The 21,848-nt window shown below is 35.5% G+C and overlaps 1 protein-coding gene across 2 annotated transcripts; it reads left to right on the top strand.

The window, feature by feature from the left end:
• Window positions 1-699: 699 nt before the first annotated feature.
• Window positions 700-13,175, top strand: LOC107909886 (mediator of RNA polymerase II transcription subunit 23). 2 transcript variants are annotated; one of them, XM_041088801.1, is made up of 21 exons: window positions 700-924; window positions 1,020-1,063; window positions 1,142-1,250; window positions 1,899-2,876; window positions 4,243-4,471; window positions 4,659-4,876; window positions 5,393-5,600; window positions 5,896-6,176; window positions 6,327-6,410; window positions 7,052-7,146; window positions 7,454-7,616; window positions 7,703-7,948; window positions 8,505-8,675; window positions 8,814-8,927; window positions 9,007-9,132; window positions 9,568-9,716; window positions 9,922-10,162; window positions 10,257-11,025; window positions 11,567-11,748; window positions 12,515-12,618; window positions 12,712-13,175. In XM_041088801.1, exons 1-21 carry the CDS (start codon window positions 820-822, stop codon window positions 12,911-12,913), a joined length of 4,818 nt encoding a protein of 1,605 aa, XP_040944735.1. In that variant the 5' UTR covers window positions 700-819; the 3' UTR covers window positions 12,914-13,175. The 2 variants fall into 2 exon arrangements, with proteins under 2 accessions (XP_040944735.1, XP_040944734.1); XM_041088800.1 differs by having other exon boundaries at window positions 716-927.
• Window positions 13,176-21,848: the final 8,673 nt, after the last annotated feature.

Here is a 21,848-nt window from a genome sequence, read left to right as displayed (position 1 = left end):
TGACTAAAAATGACTAAATTACAATACTTTGAATAAATTTGTAATTTACCCATAGCCTGAGCACTAATAAAAGAATGGGTAAATTACATTCAAACTCACTTAATTATTAGTAATTTTACGTTTTGGGCACCTAACTTCAAAAAGTTACAAAATGATTACTAAACTATTCGAAAGTTTCCATTTAAGTCACTGGGCTATTAAACTCATTGTTGTATGGCCTTCTCTGCTCGCATCACTTACACGAATTGAAAGCTTTTATTCGCCTTCTCATTTTTTTACAATTCACTTTTTTTCATGAAATAGTTTTAAATGTCATGAATTTGCAAATCAAAATCCTAATAACTTTCTTCTCTGATATCCAATACTGATAGTTTGATCAACCTAGATCTAAGGTATGTTTTTCTACTCGTCGATAGATATTGGTCCACCATATCAGTCGTTAAATCGTCTTTTAGAGCTTAGTAACCGAACTTTTTCTTTTAACAAATACTTAATCTAGTGACTTAAATAAAAACTTTCAAATAGTTCAGTGACTATTTTATAATTTTATAAAATTAAATTACCTAAACGAAAACTTACTAATAGTTTAGTAACCTTGAATATAATTTACCTAAAACAATTTGATAAAGAAATCGGTAGCCAACCCGAGTACCCGTTTCATTTACCCGAACGGGTTAGTCGTATAGTTTGACGAATCTCCTCGACTTTCATGGCTCGTCTTGTACGAGTGAATCAGTTGGTCTGACAGAGTTGTAAAATTAGTATTACCGGAGTTTAAAAAAAAAACCTAGCTATTCGAAGACGGAGGAAAAAGAAAACATGGATCAAACTCAGAGATCAGTGGCAGCAGCTGCAAATTCCCGAACCTACCAGTTCCACCCTGCCCGAGCCGCCATTACCGATCTCTTCAATCTTTACTTAGGAGTAGTAATTTCTTTTTCATCAACTTTTTCATATTCTTGTATAACTTTCTTCTCCGAAACATAGTTATTCTTTTTTTCTTTCAATTTTGTTTGCAGAGAAATAGCCGCCAAAAAGCTGATGATTCTGTTCGAGAACCACCGTAAGTTATTTTTTCCCCGAATTTTGATTGAGGGTTTAATTTCTTGCTTAAAAGAAAAATTAAGTTAAAAATTTTCAGGAACAAAACCCACAAAACCCAAAAGCGTGTGCTCGCTCTTAATAGAGAGCTTCCTCCACGAAACGAGCAGTTCCTCCTAGATTTTGAGCAACTTCAGACTCAGTTTGGTGTAAGTTTATCCCATTCTGTAAGCATTTTTTGTTGAGTTTTTATTTTTAAGCTGTCTGCTTGTTGCATTTCCTACTTGCTGTAGAGAAAAAGCTGATTCTAAAAAGGTAATTTTAACCAAAGAGAAAATTCCGAGGCCAGTTATAACATAATTATTTTATGGATTATCCTAACAAGCTCCATTAGTGCACTCTTTAAGGTCTATCAATATATTATTTACAATTTTACAGTAAAAACGTTGTAATTCTTTTGTACATTTTCTAATCTACCTACCCCAAATGTCTAATTATACTCACGTAATGATGATATTACGCATCCAAGTCCATTCTGAGCCCATATTCTCCAGGAGTTTTCAGCAGCATATTGCTACCTAAACTAGTACTCAGTAAGCTAATAATGTTGTACTAAATGCTCTAGTTGACAAATTTTTTTCATCAATTTTAGTGTATTGGGTGAAGATATTACGATACATAGTAATCTTAAAGAGTTCTCTTTGGAACCCTGCAATTTTTGTATCCAAAATGTTGAGGCAGAAAGCAAGTACTACCGGTAGCAATCAAATGGCAACTCAATTAATCTGTCATTATCTGTTATGAGTTGTTGGTTCTAAACTATATTTTTTCTATTGATTCTGTGCCGTTCTTGTCAGGACCAAGATCAGTTGCAGTCTGTGACAGAATCTGTTCTAATATCTTTGGTTATTCAGTGCTGTAGTCATGCACCTCGGGCAGAGTTTCTTCTTTTTGCTTTACGTAGCTTATGTAGTATAGGCTACGTTAATTGGGATACCTTTTTGCCATCCCTTCTTTCTTCAGTTGCCTCTGCGGAAGGGCCAGTAAGTCAAGGGAGTCAGGGAGTACCTTCTGTTTCATCAAGTGTATCACAATCCGGGATGATGCCATCTACTAGTGTAATTGCTAACGCTTCTAATTTTCAGTCTGCGAATGCTGCATCTACGTTAACTTCAGTTCATGTTATTGGGTCTCCAGCACAATCTACAATTGAACCTTCTTCGGGTGCTACTTTGTCCCCTGTAAAATTATCTGATATTGCCTGCAATGGTCAACCATCTACAACTAGGATGGATTCATCTATCAGAGATAATGCTATAAGCAATTTACGTCAGCTATGCTGCAAGATGATTTTAACTGGGCTTGAATGTAATTTGAAACCGGTGACTCAAGCTGAAATTTTCCACCATATGCTGAATTGGTTGGTTAATTGGGATCAAAGGCAACATGGGAATGAAGAATGTGATGGAAAGTCCTGGAGACTAGAGAAGGCTCTAATTGAATGGCTGCACTGTTGTTTGGATGTAATTTGGTTGTTGGTTGAGGAAGATAAATGCAGAGTGCCCTTCTATGAATTACTCCGAAGCGGATTGCAGTTTATAGAAAATATCCCAGACGATGAAGCATTGTTTACGCTTATCTTGGAAATACATAGGAGGAGAGATATGATGGCTATGCATATGCAAATGTTAGACCAACACCTTCACTGCCCCACATTTGGAACTCATCGGATATTGTCACAGACAACTCCTAACGTTTCTGTTGAAGGTGTGGCAAACTTGCGGTATTCACCAATTACATATCCAAGTGTGCTTGGAGAACCACTTCATGGAGAGGTATGACCATTTTAAACTTATCATACAACTAAAGTACATTATGCTTTCATCAAGCTTCCTTTAGTTTCTTTTGGTCTAAGTTGCTCTGAATCTTCATTTTCCTTGAAGTATCTGTGTTTGACACCAGTGTCCAACAAACATGGATGTGCAGATACTATCCTCAAAATATATTGAAAAACACAGAAAAAATTGAATATACCCATGTCAGACAGACAGATACCTGACATCATCCCCTAAGTTTGAGTAACCTAGCTTTTGGCAGCGTTTGTTAAAAAGATAGTAGTCTATAATACAATTGTTTGTCAAGTAATAGTGTGATTCAATGTATGTCTTGGAGGTTCTTTTTAATCTACTCTTTTGATTGCAATGGTATGATTCTTAGAGCCATAACTCAGTTCTTCCATTGACTTATTGGGTAGGAGCCTCTGAGCTTTTACTTGCTTCTAGTGAATTCTGACTCACCCACGGAAAGTGCTAGCACAAAAGAAAGGAGGAGGTTTATGAAGCTCCTGCATCTGCTGTCTTAGTAGGTTGTAGGGCCAGCTAAGAGAGAAAATCTTCTTCAGATACCCTACTTCTGCAAGGCAGACATTCGAACAGCCAAGAGCCAACCTTTCTGATATATTATCCTAGTGGAGAGTAGATTTGGTGGGAAGGGGGAGGAGAGAATAAAATACCTTGGCAAACCTGTATTCCTCCTGTTTTATTATCAGAGTTCAGAATTCCACAATGTTGCTTTAAGAAATGCCATTTATGACCTATCATCATATAGGTCAGCTGGTTTATTATGAACCCTTTTTAAGGAATCTCTTAAGTTTTATTTTGATGTTATTTTTCATTAAATCCTTCTTGAAATTATTTGATTTGAGGCCTTCTAATCGGTTTCTCTTGGTGTCTGTTTGCATCATTCTTTGCCCTCTTTTATGAATCATTCTTAGGTATGAATTGTTGAGTTTCTTTATCTAGCTGAAGGGTACATTTTAAAATGTGCCATTCCTGTCTTGAGTTAAACCTCTTCCACAAAATGGGGAGAGGCTGTCAATTTTTCCATAACCTTCTAGTTTGCTTCTATTTGATAAGTTCAGCTCCCAGTTAAGAAAAGAAAACATTTTTGTGCATGTATGCTTATAGCAGTTTTGTGGCAATCAACAAATATATTTATCAGCTAATGTGGTTATGTGTATGTGTACCCATGTATGTGTATATATTATACATAAGTTTTCTTTTTTTTTTTTTCCCTCTTTACATATGATTTGTAAACGTGTTGTGCGTGAATTTTTTTTTTTGGGGGAGGGGAGAACCATACTTGCTAATATTGGGTTGCTATTTACTAAGAATGTATTAATAGTTGCTTATATTTATGTAGGATCTTGCAGCTTCTATCCAGAGGGGTAGTTTGGACTGGGAGAGAGCCTTACGTTGTATAAGGCATGCTATACGCTCTACTCCTTCTCCTGATTGGTGGAAGCGTGTGCTTGTTGTGGCACCTTTTTATCGAGGTTCAGTGCCTACTCCTGGTGCTGTTTTTACATGTGATATGATTTGCGAGGCAACAATTGATAGAATTGTTGAGCTTTTGAAGTTGACAAATTCAGGCAATGATTTCTTCTCTTTATTCATTTACTTTTTGTTCTTTTGGTTTCTCAATTTAAAAAGTCATTAATCATTATCTTTCCATTAGCATTCCTAGTATTGCTAGTTTCCAAAATAGCTGTGGGAATATGAAGCAGTTGAATTTCAATTTTCCTGATTTTTTCACATTTGGTTTTTATCTAATTGCAGAAATAAATTGCTGGCAGGAGTGGCTTGTCTTCTCAGATATATTCTTCTTTCTTATGAAAAGTGGATGTATAGATTTTGTTGATTTTATTGATAAGCTGGGTTCACGCCTTTCAGCAAGTGATCACCACATTCTTAATACAAATCATGTTACTTGGCTTCTTGCACAAATCATTCGAGTTGAACATGTCATGACAGCTTTGAATACTGATTCTAGAAAGGTTGCTTCTAAATGGAAATTTTCATTGCCTTTCTTCTGTTCAATTTGGTACAACTTGATGAACTTTTAGGTCTTGTTCAAATATTAGGAGATACTTAGTCATAGTCTCACAAAATATGTGCATCTTTCATTCTAAGGATTATGATTTTCTGTGCCCACTACTTATTAGTAGATCTGGTAATTCATGTTTTCATGTTCTGTTGTGTATTTTGTGGTGTTATAATCGTGGTTAAGGTATTTTTTATTTATATAAAATTTAACACATTTAATTTGTATTAAATAGGTTTGGAGACATCTGTATATTCGTGTTGTGTTTATGTTATTTTTTATTTATATAAAATTTAACACATTTAATTTGTATTAAATAGGTTTGGAGACATTTGTATATTCGTGTTGCGTTTATGTTATTATTATTTTTTGGAGTGTCTCATGTTTTAGTTATTTTTTCCTATCGTTAGTGATTGAGTAATTGGATGAATCAATTGCTTCAACTTAGGCCTTGCAATTCTGCTGGTAGGTGGAGACAACAAGGAAGATTCTATCATTTCACAGAGAAGATAGGAGCTCTGATCCTAATAATCCCCAAAGCATCCTGCTTGATTTTATTAGCAGTTGTCAAAACTTACGCATTTGGTCACTGAATACATCAACCAGAGACTACTTGAATAATGAACAGTTGCAGAAAGGGAAGCAAATAGATGAGTGGTGGAGACAAGTGAGCAAAGGTACATATCATGCATGTGATATCATAGATTGAATAAATTTAATATGCAGCCATTATAGCTAGTTTCATGGTGAAGCTAAATACAATTGTGTCCTATGTGCAGAGTTTATTGCTTGTATTTCTTTTTCACTGTTACAACCTACAACCCCGTTATCATTAACATGGTCAAATTCCATTGACATGTCTGATCTTCTAACTGCTTGTAAAATTCATCAAAACCTGCTTCATACTGTTTGAATGAACCATAATGTATAGCTCAAGTTTTTACAGTTTTAAAATGTTCTAATTGTTTTTAGGGGAACGCATGATGGATTATATGAGTATGGATGATAAATCAATTGGGATGTTTTGGGTTGTCTCCTACACGATGGCGCAGCCAGCTTGTGAAACGGTCATGAATTGGTTATCTTCTGGTGGAGTTACAGAGTTGTTACCTGGAGCGAATGTACAGCCCAATGAGAGATTCATGGTGATGCGGGAAGTTAGTCCATTGCCTATTTCACTGTTATCTGGCTTTTCAATGAATCTTTATTTGAAGTTGGTCTTTCAAATGGAAGAATCTTTATTTGCTGGGCAGGTATTATCCTGAATAGAGTAATGTAATCTAATTTATAAATTGACCACTATTTTCTTGTAGGCTTAATTAATTTTTATTTGGTCTTTGACAGTTGGATCACTACTGATTTCAAACTGTTCCTAATGCTTGGTATTGATTCTTTTGACGCAGGTTGTTCCTAGTATTGCTATGGTTGAAACATACACCAGATTGTTGCTCATTGCACCTCATTCGTTATTTCGTTCGCACTTCAGTGTAACTTGCTTCCCTTCTAATGTTATTATTTCTTATCTTTTAGAAGATTTCTTAGTAAAGGAATAGTGTCATGCAGTTTTCGAGATTTGTGGTATAAATTTTGTCCATTGGAAAAGTTATTCCATCTCATTTTTAATGGAAGTCTTAAGAAGTAATTGCCACTTTCAATATACTTGTAACCTCATTCTTGCTACTGGCGGAAAGTAAGTCAATCATCCTACTAATTTGGAAAAACAAATTTTGACTTATAATGACTTTATCTGTCAATATAATATTTGTTTTTCAGATTTCCTGACATCTGTTCAAGATCATGCTACTTTTCATCCAAACCAACTAACTGACTAAATGTAACAATTCACCCTTTATTAAATCATTTAATTTAGAAAATTGCACTTTGGAAATTTCTTTCCAAACCCATTGTAACCATCCATTGGCAACTTATATAAGAGCCAATGATGATTTATGATCAATAGATGACTCCATGTAGTGGGAGAAGGCTTAGTTGTTGTCTGACTGCTGATTTTTTCAATTTAGACCAAAGCTAAAGTCTGATTTCCTTATTCTCTTTTTATGGATTTACAAAAATATATTGTCACTTGCTAATAGAATAATAGGATTTCTTTAAACTGCCTTCTTTGCAGCATTTGGCACAGAGGAATGCTTCTTTATTGAGCAAGCCTGCGGTGACACTTCTGGTGCTTGAAATTGTCAACTATCGTCTGCTTCCACTGTACAGGTGATCTTCTGCATGGTTTATTCAGCCAAGATACTCCTCTCTCTTCTGCTGGTCATAGCATGTGATAGTGTTTAGAATGGAATTTGCAGTTTCAGATTGAGCTTTCTGATTCCTGAGGATTTCTGTGCCCTTTGCCCTTGTTTACTTTTTTATTACTCTTATACTTCTGGCACTACTTAATATGTTGTTATAAATGCTCAAGATTAGCCTCACTCTTACGACTTTGGCAGCTTGAAAGCCTAGGGATTTGATCTTTCTTATTTGCAATTTGATGATATCATATTAGATTTGCAATCTATTTTTATAGGTACCAAGGAAAATGCAAACCTCTGATGTATGATGTTACAAAAATAATTTCTGCTTTAAAAGGAAAACGGGGGGATCACCGTGTATTTAGATTGGCAGAGAATTTGTGCATAAATCTGATTTTGTCTTTGAGAGACTTTTTCTCGGTGAAAAGGGAAGGGAAGGTAAAAACAGCTATCTCCAACAAATTTTTTTGTTCTCTCTTTTCCCTTGCTTAATTTAGGTAAAATTTTGAAACTGACTTTTGCAGGGGCCCACTGAATTCACAGAAACTTTAAATCGGATAACTATAATCACTCTTGCCATCACCATTAAAACTCGCGGAATTGCAGATGCTGATCACCTACTTTACCTTCAAACTATGTTGGAACAGATATTGGCAACTAGCCAGCATAGATGGTCAGAGAAAACACTATGTTATTTTCCCTCTATTCTTCGAGATCTCTTAATGACACGGACAGACAAAAGAGGACTTGCAATTCAAGAATGGCAACAGGTTCAACTGATGTTTCTATAAAAAAAGAATCAAAATTCCTTTTCCTTATTCTAATTTTATTTGGTATCTCCTGTGGGATAAATGATCCCAATAAAAAACACAGGGCATTGCTTACCAAATATGCAAGATGAGTGTAAGAAGAAAAAGGAAGAAATAGTTAATGCCTCAAGCTTCAGATGTCTAGTGAATTTTCATGAAAGGGTTTGTTAGATAAAAAGGAGAAATCTAACATGATGAGAAAATATTCTTTGGAGCTATATTTATTTAATTTATTGCTGAGTGCTTATTTCCAATCATACTTTGAGAGTGAATAGATTATATTAGACGTGGGGACACTGATATATACATGTTTCTCATGAATTTAAAGGAACCTGAAATTTTTCTTCTTCTGTGCAGTTATTCATCACTCTGTTGAAATTTTATGTATTGTTTCAAATTTCAATGCATGGTTTTATTATTAATAATAGTTGTTTGCCTCTTGTTATCCTCATTGTTTCTTGCTTGCCTAGATTTCTTGCAGCAGCTAATGGTGGAACATGTTCTTACTTTTTTACAGTCAGAAACAACAGTGATTAACCAATGCACACAACTTCTTTCATCATCCACCGAACCAAATTATGTCATGACCTATCTCAATCGCAGTTTCCCTCAACACCGCCAATATCTGTGTGCTGGTGCATGGATATTGATGCAAGGGCATCCTGAAAACATTAACAGTGGAAACTTGGTATGTTTATCTCGTCTTTTCTGGAAAGATCACTTGAATGGAATCATGTTGTGACTTTTCTGATAGCTACTATGCTCCCTTTTTTCCTAAATATTTCATTATAATGTTAAAGATCATCTTTTGCAAATATTGAGTCAGGCACGGGTATTGAGAGAATTTTCACCTGAAGAGGTGACATCCAATATCTATACAATGGTGGATGTATTACTTCATCACATTCACATAGAGCTGCAGCATGGGCATTCCTTGCAGGTTGTAGCCATCTTCTCTGTAGATTCATTAACTAAATTGTCGCCTTTGTTAAGCATTTCATCTTGTTTGCCCTTTTCAGGACCTTTTACTGAAAACTTGCGCAAACCTGGCCTTTTTTGTTTGGACCCATGAGCTGATTCCTTTGGATATATTGCTTCTAGCACTCATTGACCGTGACGATGATCCCCATGCGCTGCGTATTGTGGTATGCTCCTCTGAAATATTTTCTACTATTCTCGCTAAACTTTTGTTCTTACATATTCTTCTCTAAAATCGTTGTTGTGCATAACAATTTGCCTAATATAGGTTCCTTTGTTGTCCTCAAAAATGATATTTAGTTAGATTATCATGAACACATGAAGTTCTAGTAGCACTTTGCTTACTTAAATGTATTTTTCTTTTATCTTCTGTCTTTGATTCTTATTTTATTTTCTTGCTCTTCTATACCTTGCTGATTCTTCGTTTGATATCATCTTGGATATTCGTGAAAAACTTAATTATCGTCTTGTTTGAGTTTATCTAGAATTTATGAAGTTTAATGCAGAAAATGCCTACTACTTCTGTTTTAAGGTACACTGTTAACTTGTTATTGAGATTTGTATCTGCATTAATGTTCAGATAATTCAATTAAAACTTGCAGATAAGCTTACTTGACAGGCAAGAGCTTCAACAAAGGGTGAAATTATACTGTATGAATCGTGGCCCCCCTGAGCATTGGCTTTACACTGGAATATTTAAGCGCAGTGACTTGCAAAATGCCCTTGGCAATCATCTCTCATGGAAGGAGAGGTGATTTTTTTTGTTTAATTGAACACTCCAATTAAAGCTGAAATTTAATTTATCCAGTGATAGTAGAGCTCTGTAGTTAAATTGATATATTTGGTTTGGAGTAAAATATGCTATTTGCCATGTTGGGATAGATTCTTAGTAGAGTATGAGCTATACGTTTTGTGTTTTGTCAATTATTTATATTTATCATTATTGTTGACAACAGGTATCCTACATTCTTCGATGATATTGTGGCACGTTTGCTTCCAGTCATTCCCTTAGTTGTTTACAGACTTATTGAGAATGATGCTATAGAATCTGCTGACAGGATGTTGGGCATGTATTCTCTATTTTTAGCTTACCACCCTTTGAGGTTTACATTTGTTCGTGACATTCTTGCATATTTCTATGGTCATCTACCTGGAAAGTTAACTGTTCGAATATTGAATGTACTAGATCTCAGCAAGGTAGTACACTTCTTGTTCCCTGCTCATCTCAATTAAACTTGTTTTTCTCATACCTTTCTCTTGTTGAAACTTATTGGCTTAAATTATGCTTCAGATTCCTTTTTCTGAGTCGTTCCCTCAGCACATTAGTTCATCAAATCCTGCAATATGCCCCCCACCAGAATATTTTGCAACTCTTTTATTGGCTCTAGTGAATAATGTCATACCCCCATTAAACAGTAACTCAAGAACTGGATCAATGGGAGATGCTTCTAATAATTCAGTGCGTGGTCCTCATAATAAAACCCCTGCAACACCTCAGTCTGGGCCAGCGAATGCTTCTGAAGGTCAAAAGGCATTCTATCAAATTCAGGACCCAGGGACATATACTCAGCTGGTTCTGGAAACAGCCGTTATAGAGATTCTCTCTCTTCCCATTTCTGCTTCTCAGATTGTGTCATCTCTTGTTCAAATTGTTGTCAACATACAACCAACTCTGATTCAGTCCAGCAATGGATTGCATGGAGCTTCTAGTGGTGCCGTGCAAGGTTCAGTTTTACCAACATCCCCTTCAGGAGGCAGTACAGATAGTGCTGGCAGATCGACTCCTTCAGTGTCAGGGATCAACACCTCTAGTTTTGTTTCCCGAAGTGGTTACACTTGCCAACAGCTTTCATGCTTATTTATCCAAGCTTGTGGTTTGTTGTTGGCTCAACTCCCTCCTGAGTTTCACTTACAGCTTTACATGGAAGCTTCACGAATAATTAAAGAGAGTTGGTGGCTAACTGATGGGAAGAGATCACTGAGTGAACTAGACTCTGCTGTTAGCTATGCTTTGTTGGATCCAACATGGGCTTCCCAAGATAATACCTCTACGGCCATAGGTATTGTATCATTTATGGAACTCATTTTTATTGATCTATCCATGTTTATTTTCTTTTCTTATTCTTTGAATTGAGAATATTAGTGTGAACCAAATTTAATGTTTTTTATATGCCATAATTGACTTAAGGATTTCATGATTCGCTGAATTGCAATTATGCAAGTCTGAAACTGTTTTTAAAATTACAGAATATACAAAAGTTCCTCTAAGGATATGGATGAAGATCTAGCATTTAATTGTTTTCAAGGTTAGGGAGTTTAACTAACTTGAATTTCTCATGAGTGACCTAATTGGGGCTAGCAAAAATAATACTGATTCCTTGCCTAGCTAAGTTAATTTATGCTTATTAAGGGGTCAAATTCTGCTTTGCTGGTTCTTATATATTTTTTGAAGTGTTCATTTAGTATTTTGGATTTTGAAGAATTATCAAGGCGTTTAGGGTGTTTTAGGATTTCTTGATAATGCCAGGGCCAGTTCCAAAACAGTGACATATATTGTCTGCTGACTTGCACTCTAATGTGATTATTACATTGTTGTATCAGGTAATATAGTTGCATTACTTCATTCTTTCTTCAGTAACCTCCCACAAGAATGGCTAGAGGGAACACATGTCATTATTCAACAGCTCCGGCCGGTAACATCAGTTGCTATGTTGAGAATAGCATTCCGGATAATGGGCCCCTTGCTTCCAAGACTTGTTACTGCTCACAATCTTTTTAACAAGGTATAGCAGTCAATTATTTTATATCTAATAGAATGCTTTTCTCCAGATGAGATAGTTTTTTGTTTTGCCGGAAGTTCCTTTTTGTTTATCACTCTTCTGCATTGCTTACCTAAGACCTAACGAATTTCTGGTTGTTGAGATTTTATTTTGAATATGAAAGTAACATCACGTCATATATGGAGTCTGATGTTCAGTTGTCCACTTTGGAGATCATAAGTTAGCAAACTTGTTCTTTTGATGGTAAATGACGGTTAATTGCATCTACCTGTTTCATGTCTAGTTCTTATTGGTTCCATCTCCAGCATACAGATGACTATGATTTAATCTTATTGAGTGGCTGTTAGGAGTTTGGCATGTTGCCAGATAGGATAATATTACTAATCAGATAACCAAATGTATATAGACTGTGAAAGGGGAATATTGGAGAAAGAAGCACATGCAGATAAGAGTGCATGAAAAACACAAGGTCTTAGAAGAACTGGAAATGTCGAAACGCTTGGGCATTGACCTAAAAGAGGTTGATTTTGGTGTTTCAAAGAAAAAATGACGTGGCAAAGATGATTTTAGAAAACAACGCTTATGCTCCAAAGAGAACATGCAATAGGATGTTGACATGGTCTGGTATATGGTAACTTGAGTTTTTATATAGAATTTTTAGCATAAAAAAGAAAGGGAAAGAGGAAACCATGACTGATATAAGGTTTATGACATTTAACCAATGCATGATTGATTGTCCTGTGCTTACTTTTCATGAAATATCTTTCAGATTCTATCGTTACTATTGAATACACTGGTGGACGTATTTGGAAAAAACACTCAACCGCCAGTCCCTGTGGAAGCATCAGAGATAACAGATCTGATCGACTACCTGTAAGTAACCCCGGTTTGATGATTTCATTTGATATTGGCAATAAAAGTAGGCAAGGTATGAGTGGCATTGATGTTGACATAATGTTGTTTCAGTCACCATATCATCCACTACGAAGGACAGGCAGGGCCAGTGCAAGCCAACAGCAAGCCGAGGCCAGAGGTGTTGAGTATTTGTGGGAGAGCTGCAGAAAGTCTATGGCCAGATGTACAGCATCTTTTATCCCACTTGAAACCTGACGTTAACTCTTCAATATATGCTGCTACGCATCCAAAGATAGCTCAGAATCCCTCCTGATTCTCAAATCATCCATCCTCCATTAAGTAAGTTTTTTGAGATGTGTGGATACAGCAAGCATGTATAATCACTGGGTTTGGGCCAAAAGCCATCCATGAAATTTATATATCAAACTAGGTTTTTTTTTTGCTTAGCTAGGAGCCTGACGTGGTTGGGTGCTAATCTTTTCTTTTTCCCCTTCAAAATGGGGCTACTATTCTATACTAATGTAAAAGAAGAGTTAAAACTGTCGGTTTATAGAACCACTTAATTTGTAGATCAATATTGTTTTTGAAAGTTTTCAACTTAAATAGAAAAAAGAGTCCTAACCTAATTGGAAAAATAATTCCCTTATTCTAATAAACTACTAAAAGATAAAATAAAATATTCTTAGAATATCTCAAATGATTTATTCTAAGATTTATCTACCTAAATAAATTTAAAATATATCTCCAAAATATATGAGTTTCACATACTTCAACACCCTCCCTTAAGTTGGTGCATATATATTAATCATGCCCAATTTGCTTACAAGAAAATCAAAACTTGTCTTAGAGAGCCCTTAGGTGAGTATATCAGCAATTTGTTGTTTTAAAGGAACAAATGACATGCATACTTGGCCTTCTTCAATATTCTCCTTAATAAAGTGTATCAATCTCAATATGTTTAGTTCTGTCATACTAGACTGAGTTGTGAGCAATACTAATGGTAGCTTTGCTATCACAAAAAAACTTCATTGGTGAAGTTATTGGTTTCCTCAGCTTTTTCATTATTCTTTTTAACCACATCATTTCACAAATTCCTTGAGCCATTGATCTAAACTAAGCCTCTGCACTACTTCTTGCTACAACACTTCGTTTTTTGCTTCGCAAGTCACAAGGTTTCTCTAAACAAATGTACAGTATCCTGATGTATATCTTTTATCTGTTATTGAGCCTGCTCAATCTGCATCTGCATAAGCTTCAATTCCTTTTTGTTCGGATTTCTTGAAGAATAAACCTTTTCCAGGTGAACTCTTTAAGTATCTCAGAATCCAAAACACTACTTCATGTTCCACTATTTGGGGGGGGGCATAAATTGACTCACTAAGCTCACTGCAAAAGCTATGTCTGGCCTTGTATGTGATAAGTAAATTAAGTTATCAACTAATCTTTGGTAGTACCCTTTATCAACTAATCGACCTTCTTTATTTTCGAATTTTACATTTGGATCAATTGGTGTGTCAGTTGGGTGACAACCACTCATCCCAATCTTTTTTAAAAGATCAATCACATATTTTTTCTGAGAGACCACAAGACCCTTCTTTAATCGAGCAACTTTCATTCCAAGAAAGTATTTCAAATGACCCAAGTCTTTGATCTCAAACTCCAATGCTAAATGCTCTTTGAGATGCCTTATTTCATTACATCATCTCTTGTAAGAATGATATCATCGACATAAACTGTAATAACTGTTATTCTACCTCTTTGTGAGTGTCGATAGAACATTGTGTGATCAGGTTGCCCTTGTGAGTAACCTTATTTTTAATAACTTGAGTGAACCGTTCAAGCCAAGCTCGAGGAGACTACTTTAGACCATACAAAGATTTCTTGAGCTTACATACTTGAGTTTCACATTTTTCTTCAAAACTTGAAGGAGGATCCATATAAACTTCTTCTTTAAGTTTCCCATTTAGGAAAGCATTATTCACATCTATCTGCTGTAAAAACCAATCAAGATTAACAACAATTGATAAAATAACTCTAATGGAATTTAATTTGCTATTGGAGCAAATGTTTTAAGATAATCTATCTCATATGTTTGAATGTACTCTTTAGCCATCAGTCGGGCTTTGTATCAATCTAAAGATCTATTCGGTTTGAATTTGGTTGTGAACACCCATTTACAACCCACTATTTTTTTCCTACAAGTAATTCCACAGTTTCCCATGTACTTGTTTTTTCAAGAGCGTGCATCTTCTCTAAAATAGCCTCCTTCCACTCAGAAACTTGTAAAGCATCTTTCATATTTTTGGGTATTTTCACATTATCGAGACACAAAAAAAGGCGGATAATGTCGAATACAAGGCTTTATAAGATACAAAGTTAGACATGGGATATTTAACAACATTTCTAACACATTTTCTTTTAGCAATTGGAATATCTAAATCAGAAAATTCATTGGCTCTATTATGAGTTTTACCTGGACTTTTGACAAGATCTTGCGGGTCAGATTCTTGGTGATAAATCTGGTGGATTCCACTTTCTTGATTTTGGTTTCTTCTTGAGTAAACAATTAACTCATTTGTTTGTTCTTTATTCTCATGATTAGACTCTACACCTTCATACACCTTTTTATTAACAACATTTACATCATTAATTTTTGTGTTAATCATAAATTCGCCTTCCTCATTATTAGAATCCCTATGTTGTATATTCCTAGTTGTAAAATCCTAAAATAGGGCCTAGTCAGAACAATAGTTTCGGGACCACAAATCTGACGAGAAAAAATTTATTTTTATTATATTTTATGGTCTAAAATTTCACGGAATGATTTCGTGAAAATTTTGTTCAAAAATTTTTACGTTTGGGCACTCAATTTAGTCAAAAGGACTAAATTGTAAAAAGTACAAAACTTGAGTTCTAGAAGCTAGAGGTGTCCAATTGTTATGAAATTTTAAGTTAGAGGTCCTTAAATGGTAATTAGACCATTGGTTAAATTGTGGACAAAAATGGACATGAGAAAAGTGAAATAGGATATTTTTAAGTTAGGGGCATTTTGGTAAATTGGTAATTAAATGGACTAAAAGACAAAATAAAAGCCAAATTTCTTGTCCATCTTCTCCATATGGCCGAATATGTCATTGAAGCCATGGCTAGGGTTTTTTTTAAAGCTTCCAAGCTTCATAGTAAGTCTATCTTTGCCCCGTTTTTAATGTACTTTACATTTTTTAGATCCTTGTAGTTCGATTTAGCTTATTCTACCATTAATTCATGTTAGGGTTCATATTTGGAAAAATACCCATAGGCGAAATGTGTTTATTTTCATGTTTTATGGTAGACTGTGAAGCTTGAAATTATGTTAAACAACTTTTGCTAAGTGATTTTAAGTGAAAACAAGTAAAACAACATTATCGATAAAAATACCTAATGTTCATAAGTAAATATTAGAGTGGGAATTTGATGTTGCCATAGAAGGGAAAAATGTTCAGCATGTCATAAAACAATAATAATGGATGAAGTTTAATTTTCGAGCTTTGGGGCAAAAGTGTAAATATGCAAAAGTTTAGGGAAAATTATAATTTTGCCAAAGTTCGAGTCAAGGAATGTTTTCATGAAAGTGATTATTAAATAAGCTAAATTTTCTATTATAGATCAAGAAGAATGAAATTCGGAGTTAGACCGGGGAAAGAAAAAGGTTGAGGACTAAGTTGCTAGATTTGATTGTATTTTGTACCAAGGTAAGTTTACGGTAAATAAATACAATATTTCAATAATTATTATTAATATTTTTTTTCAGCAATTATATACTTATTTAATGAAATTATTTAAATTTGACTCAAGTATGAGATGATAGAGAATCAATGCTAAAAAGTCCTGTTGAAACATTAGGAATGTATCGGATACAAATGTCATGACATTAAGGGAATGAGATCTCATGTAAGATCATGTCAGGGACATGACATTGACATTATTGAGGTTATGAGAGGTCCCATGTAAAACCATGTCTGGGACATGGCATTGGCACCAAGATGAGAGGTCCCTCGTAAGACTATGTCTGGGACATTGCATGGGCACCGATATGAGAACTCCCATGTAAGATCATATCTGGGATATGGCATTGGCAGTACAGGAAACATTCCATGTAAGACTATGTCTGAGACATGGCTTTGGTACGTTATTATCAGATAGGAGACCCGAGTATTCTTAGTATTCCAAGTGATTCAACGGGCTAGTAAAGAGATTATGTTACATGAAAGTTCAGGTAAAAGCATAATAAATAGATGCAAGTGAGTTATAAGGATTAAGAATATCTCAGTTATCAGTTGAGAAAGAAATTTCAGCAAGGGAGGAGTAAGTTATAATCATGAGTAATTTAAGTAAGCAAGTAAGTGAACAAGTAAGAGAGTAAGTAAAGAAGAACGTAAAGATTATGATACTTGATGATAATTTATGAGTATAATTATTTATGATAAATGTTGTTATTTATTTGCTTGTAAACTTACTAAGCTTTAATGCTTACCCCTTATATTTTCCTTCTTTATTATAGTATCGCCAAGCCAATTCGGGGATCGTAAAGACGTCGGAGATCGTTTTACACTATCAACAGACCGTCTCGGTATTTTGTGATCGAAACATTTTAAGTTATGGCATGTATAGGGAAATAGTCATTTTGAGTGTGTCCTAATGATATTGCTAATGAATTGCTATTGAAATGACAGTTTAAGAACATGTTTTGATGTTACGTCTACCTAAATGATAGTTAATACAAAAAAATTATAAAAGAGTAAAAATTTGCAATGGAATAGTTTTTGGACAACAACATTGACGTGAATTTGAAAAATCACCAAAAATAGTAGAAATGGAATTAGAGAGTGAATGAGATATAGAATTAAAGCTTATTAAGTCTATTTTTACATGAAAGAAATGGTGCAGGCAAACGAATTATATATTATGAGATATTTGAATTTTAGTGAGACAGGATCAGAATAGTTTTTGAAGTCCCCTGTTCTGAATTTATAAAATCATTAAAAATTGTATAGAAATAATTATGAGTCACAATTTATATTTCTAGATTCCTAGGTCAATCTATTTTCAATAGAAAGAAGCGGAAGCACAAAATGAAGCCCGTATAATGAGATAATTGATTTTTAGTGAATAGAGGTCAGAACTATCGGACAATGAAACAGGGGAGACTTTAACGAATAAACTGTACTATTTGAATAATCCAAAAATTCTGGAAATTTTATGATAAGAAGATATATGAGTCTAGTTTCAGGGAAAATTTATGGATTTAAATTTTGAGTTTCCTAACTCGAAATATAATTAAATTAGTGACTGTTACGCAGGTAAATAGTTTTATTGTGAATAGTGAAATAAATTATTTTGATTTGTTTAAGTATTTGAAAATTTTTTAATGTTCCCGGTTTGGACCCGAACTATTTCGTTGCATGTTTTAGGGTCTCGAGGGTCTTTTTTAGGGACAGATTGATTGAACGTGAATTAATTTTAAAAGTAAATTTTTATGCTCCGAACTAGTAAGTTAAGTCAGGTAACGCCTCGTGCTCGACTCCGGCAACGGTCTCAGGTAAGGGGTGTTACATTTATTGGTATCAGAGTGAGAGTTTAGTTAGTTCTCAGAATATTCAGTATGAATGAGAGTCTACATGCGATACTTGTATTTTGATAGTGTAACGACTTTTGACGATTTTAAAATATTTTTCTTTTATAGTTATGGATCCCGAATGAGCTAGTCTAGATGATGTAGAAAGTAATGCGCCCGCTCCCGCATAAGAGACGGTGCCAGTAGATAGTAGTGAAAGGCCCGTTACAGTTAGTTAGGGAGGAGGGGCTCGAGAAGTCTTCTTCCAAGCTATGCATGAATGGTTTGTCGAGTTCGTTTGTATGGATCCGGCTGTTAGACCTCTACCCCCTCATGATTTTTTGATCCCCCATGCAGCTCCCCAAGTCATAGGTACAGTTATAAGAGAAAGGCCACCGGTTGATAAGATCAAAAAATAAGGGGCTGAAGAGTTTCGGGCTACTAAAGATGATGATGCAAAGAGAGCAAAATTTTGGCTTGAAAATACTATCACAGTCTTTGATGAGTTATCATGTACACTTGAAGAATGTATGAAGTGTGTTCTCTTACTCCTTAGAGATTCGACCTATCATTGGTGGAAGACTCTTGTGTCAGTTGTACCGTGCGAGAGAGTTACTTGGGATTTCTTTCAAGAAGAGTTCTGTAAAAAGTATATCAGTCAGAGATCAATTAACCGAAAAAGAAAAGAGTTCCTTGAGTTAAAGCAGGGTAAGATGACTGTAACCGAGTATGAACGTGAATTTGTTAGACTCAGCAAGTATGCTCGAGAGTGTGTGTCTACAGAGGCTACCATGTGCAAAACATTTGAGGGTGGGCTAAATGATGATGTCCAACTATCAGTTGACGTTCTAGAGATAAAAGAGTTTGTTGTTCTAGTTAAAGGAGCCTGTAAGGCAGAGGAGTTGTTAAAAGAAAAAGAAAAGGGCAAAGCTGAAATTGAGGTTCAAGACACGAAGAAAAGGCAGATGAGTAGATCATTTCAATCTACATCCTAGAGGCCTAAAGAGTTCTCTATTAGATCGAATTTTTCAGCCGGGTATCTTAGTCGAAACAGGGGTAGAAGATTTGTGGGTTCAAGAGCTCAAACTACTTCAGTCGAAAGTGTGGGTAGTACTCGACCACCTAGACCAGAGTGTACTCAATGTGGTAGACGTCATCTCGAGGAGTGTCGAGCAAATGAAAATGCTTGTTTCAGATGTGGTGCACTAGATCATTTTATTTGGGATTGTCCCGAAACAGTTAAAAGAGAAGTAATACCGAGTGTAAGATAGGGAGATGCTCCCATTAGAGGCAGACCACCGAGGAATCTGGGAGTTGGAGCAAGTAACAGGGGTACGTCCAGAGACTCAGCAGCTAGACCAGATGCTAGAGCACCTGCAATGACTTATGCTATTCGCGCTCTCGAAGAGGTATCCTCCCCCAATGTGATTACGGGTACATTTTCTCTTTATGATACTAGTGTTATTGCTTTGATTGATTCGGGTTCGACTCATTCCTATGTTTGCATGAGATTGATGCCTAATATGAAAATGCCCATAGAATCTACTGAATTTGTGATTATAGTATCGAATCTATTAGGCTAGTATGTGTTAGTAGACAAAGTATGTAAAAATTGCCCTTTGATGATTAGATGGCACTAACTTCTCCAAGCCAGAACTCATTTTTGCTAAACTTGGCATACAACTGATTATCTCTCAAAATCTATAAAACTATTCTCAAATGTTTGGGATGTTTAATCTCATCAGGAGAATAAATTAGAATATCATCAATAAACACAACTACAAATTTGTCCAAGTACGGTCGAAAGATTCGGTTTATTAAATCCATGAATATGCCAGGAGCATTAGTCAAACCAAATGGCATCACAAGAAACTCATAGTGACCATACCTAGTCCGGAAAGTAGTCTTCGAAACATCTGACTCTTTAACCTGCAACTGATAGTAACCGGATCTCAAATCTATCTTGGAGAACACAGTAGCTCCCTTCAATTGGTCAAACAGATCATCAATTCTAGGCAGTGGATATTTATTCTTTATTGTTACTTTGTTAAGCTACCGATAATCTATACACAACCTTATCGAATCGTCTTTCTTTTTCACAAAAAGCACTGGTGCACCCCACAGAGAATAACTAGGCATTGTAAAACCTTTATCAGTTAATTCCTGCAACTGAGCTTTCAAGTCTTTCAATTCCAACGGGGCTATTCTATAAGGAGCAATAGAAATGGGAGTAGTACCTGGAACCAACTCAATACTAAACTCAACTTCTCTAATAGGAGTCAAACCTGACAATTCTTCTAGAAACACATCGAAAAACTCACAAACTACTGGCACTGATTCAATTTTCAACTCTGGATCTTTAGTATTCAATACAAAAGCAAGATAAGCTTCATACCTGTTTCTCAAACATTTCTGAGCAGACATAACAGAAATCATGGCAAGAGAACCATTTGACTCATCTAAATTAACCCGAATAATATCACCATTTTTGCATTTCAACTCAATGTATTTCTTTCCGCAATTCACTATCACATCATGGGTAGTCAAACAACCCATACCAAGAATCACATCAAACTTATCAAATGGCAATAGCATAAGATCAGCCGGAAAATAGTGACCTCTAATCATCAAAGGGAAATTTTTACATACTTTGTCTACTAACACATACTGGCCTAATGGATTCGATACTTTAATCACAAATTCGGTAGATTCTATGGGCATGTTCATATTAGGCATCAATCTCATGCAAACATAGGAATGAGTAAAACCTGAATCAATCAAAGCAATAACACTAGTATCATAGAGAGAAAATGTACCCGTAATCACATCGGGGGAGGATGCCTCTTCGCGAGTGCGAATAGCATAAGTCCTTGCATGTGCTCAAGTATCTGGTCTAGCTACTGAGTCTCTGGACGTACCCCTGTTACTTGCTCCAACTCTCAGATTCCTCTGTGGTCTGCCTCTAGCAGGAGCACTTCTCGATCTTGCACTCGGTATTACTTCTCTTTTAACTGTTTCGGGACAATCCCAAATAAAATGATCTAGTGCACCACATCTAAAACAAACATTTTCATTTGCTCAGCACTCATCGAGATGACGTCTACCACTTTGAGCACACTCTGGTCTAGGTGGTCGAGTACTACCCATACTTGCGACTGAAGTAGTCCGAGCTCTTGAACCCACAAATCTTCTACCTCTGTTTCAACTAGGATACCCAGCTGAAAAATTCGATCTAATAGAGATTTCTCTAGGCCTCTTGGATGTAGATTGAAATTATCTGCTCATCTACCTTTTCTTCATGTCTTGAACCTCAAGTTCAGCTTTTCCCTTTTCTTTTTCTTTTAGCAACTCATCTGCCTTAAAGGCTCTTTCAACTAGAACAACAAACTCTTTTATCTCTAGAACGCCAACTGACAGTCGGATATCATCATTTAGCCCATCCTAAAATTTTTTGCACATGATAGCCTCTGTAGACACACACTCTCGAGCATACTTGCAGAGCCTAATAAATTCATGTTCATACTCGGTTACAGTCATCTTACCCTGCTTTAACTCAAGGAACTCTTTTCTTTTCTGGTCAATAACTCTTTGACTGATATACTTTTTACGGAACTCCTCCTGAAAGAAATCCCAAGTAACTCTCTCGCTCGGTACA

Source organism: Gossypium hirsutum, chromosome D02 (genome assembly GCF_007990345.1).
Source record: "Gossypium hirsutum isolate 1008001.06 chromosome D02, Gossypium_hirsutum_v2.1, whole genome shotgun sequence".
Taxonomy (NCBI): domain Eukaryota; kingdom Viridiplantae; phylum Streptophyta; class Magnoliopsida; order Malvales; family Malvaceae; genus Gossypium; species Gossypium hirsutum.
This window is presented reverse-complemented; position numbering and strand designations above follow the sequence as displayed.

Excerpts from the sequence above, each read along its gene's own strand:
- LOC107909886 (XM_041088800.1), top strand. The coding sequence starts at position 820 with ATGGATCAAACTCAGAGATCAGTGGCAGCAGCTGCAAATTCCCGAACC. Across the intron at positions 5,601-5,895 it reads GTGGAGACAAGTGAGCAAAG|GGGAACGCATGATGGATTAT; the intron begins GTACATATCATG and ends AATTGTTTTTAG. Across the intron at positions 9,717-9,921 it reads CATCTCTCATGGAAGGAGAG|GTATCCTACATTCTTCGATG; the intron begins GTGATTTTTTTT and ends TGTTGACAACAG.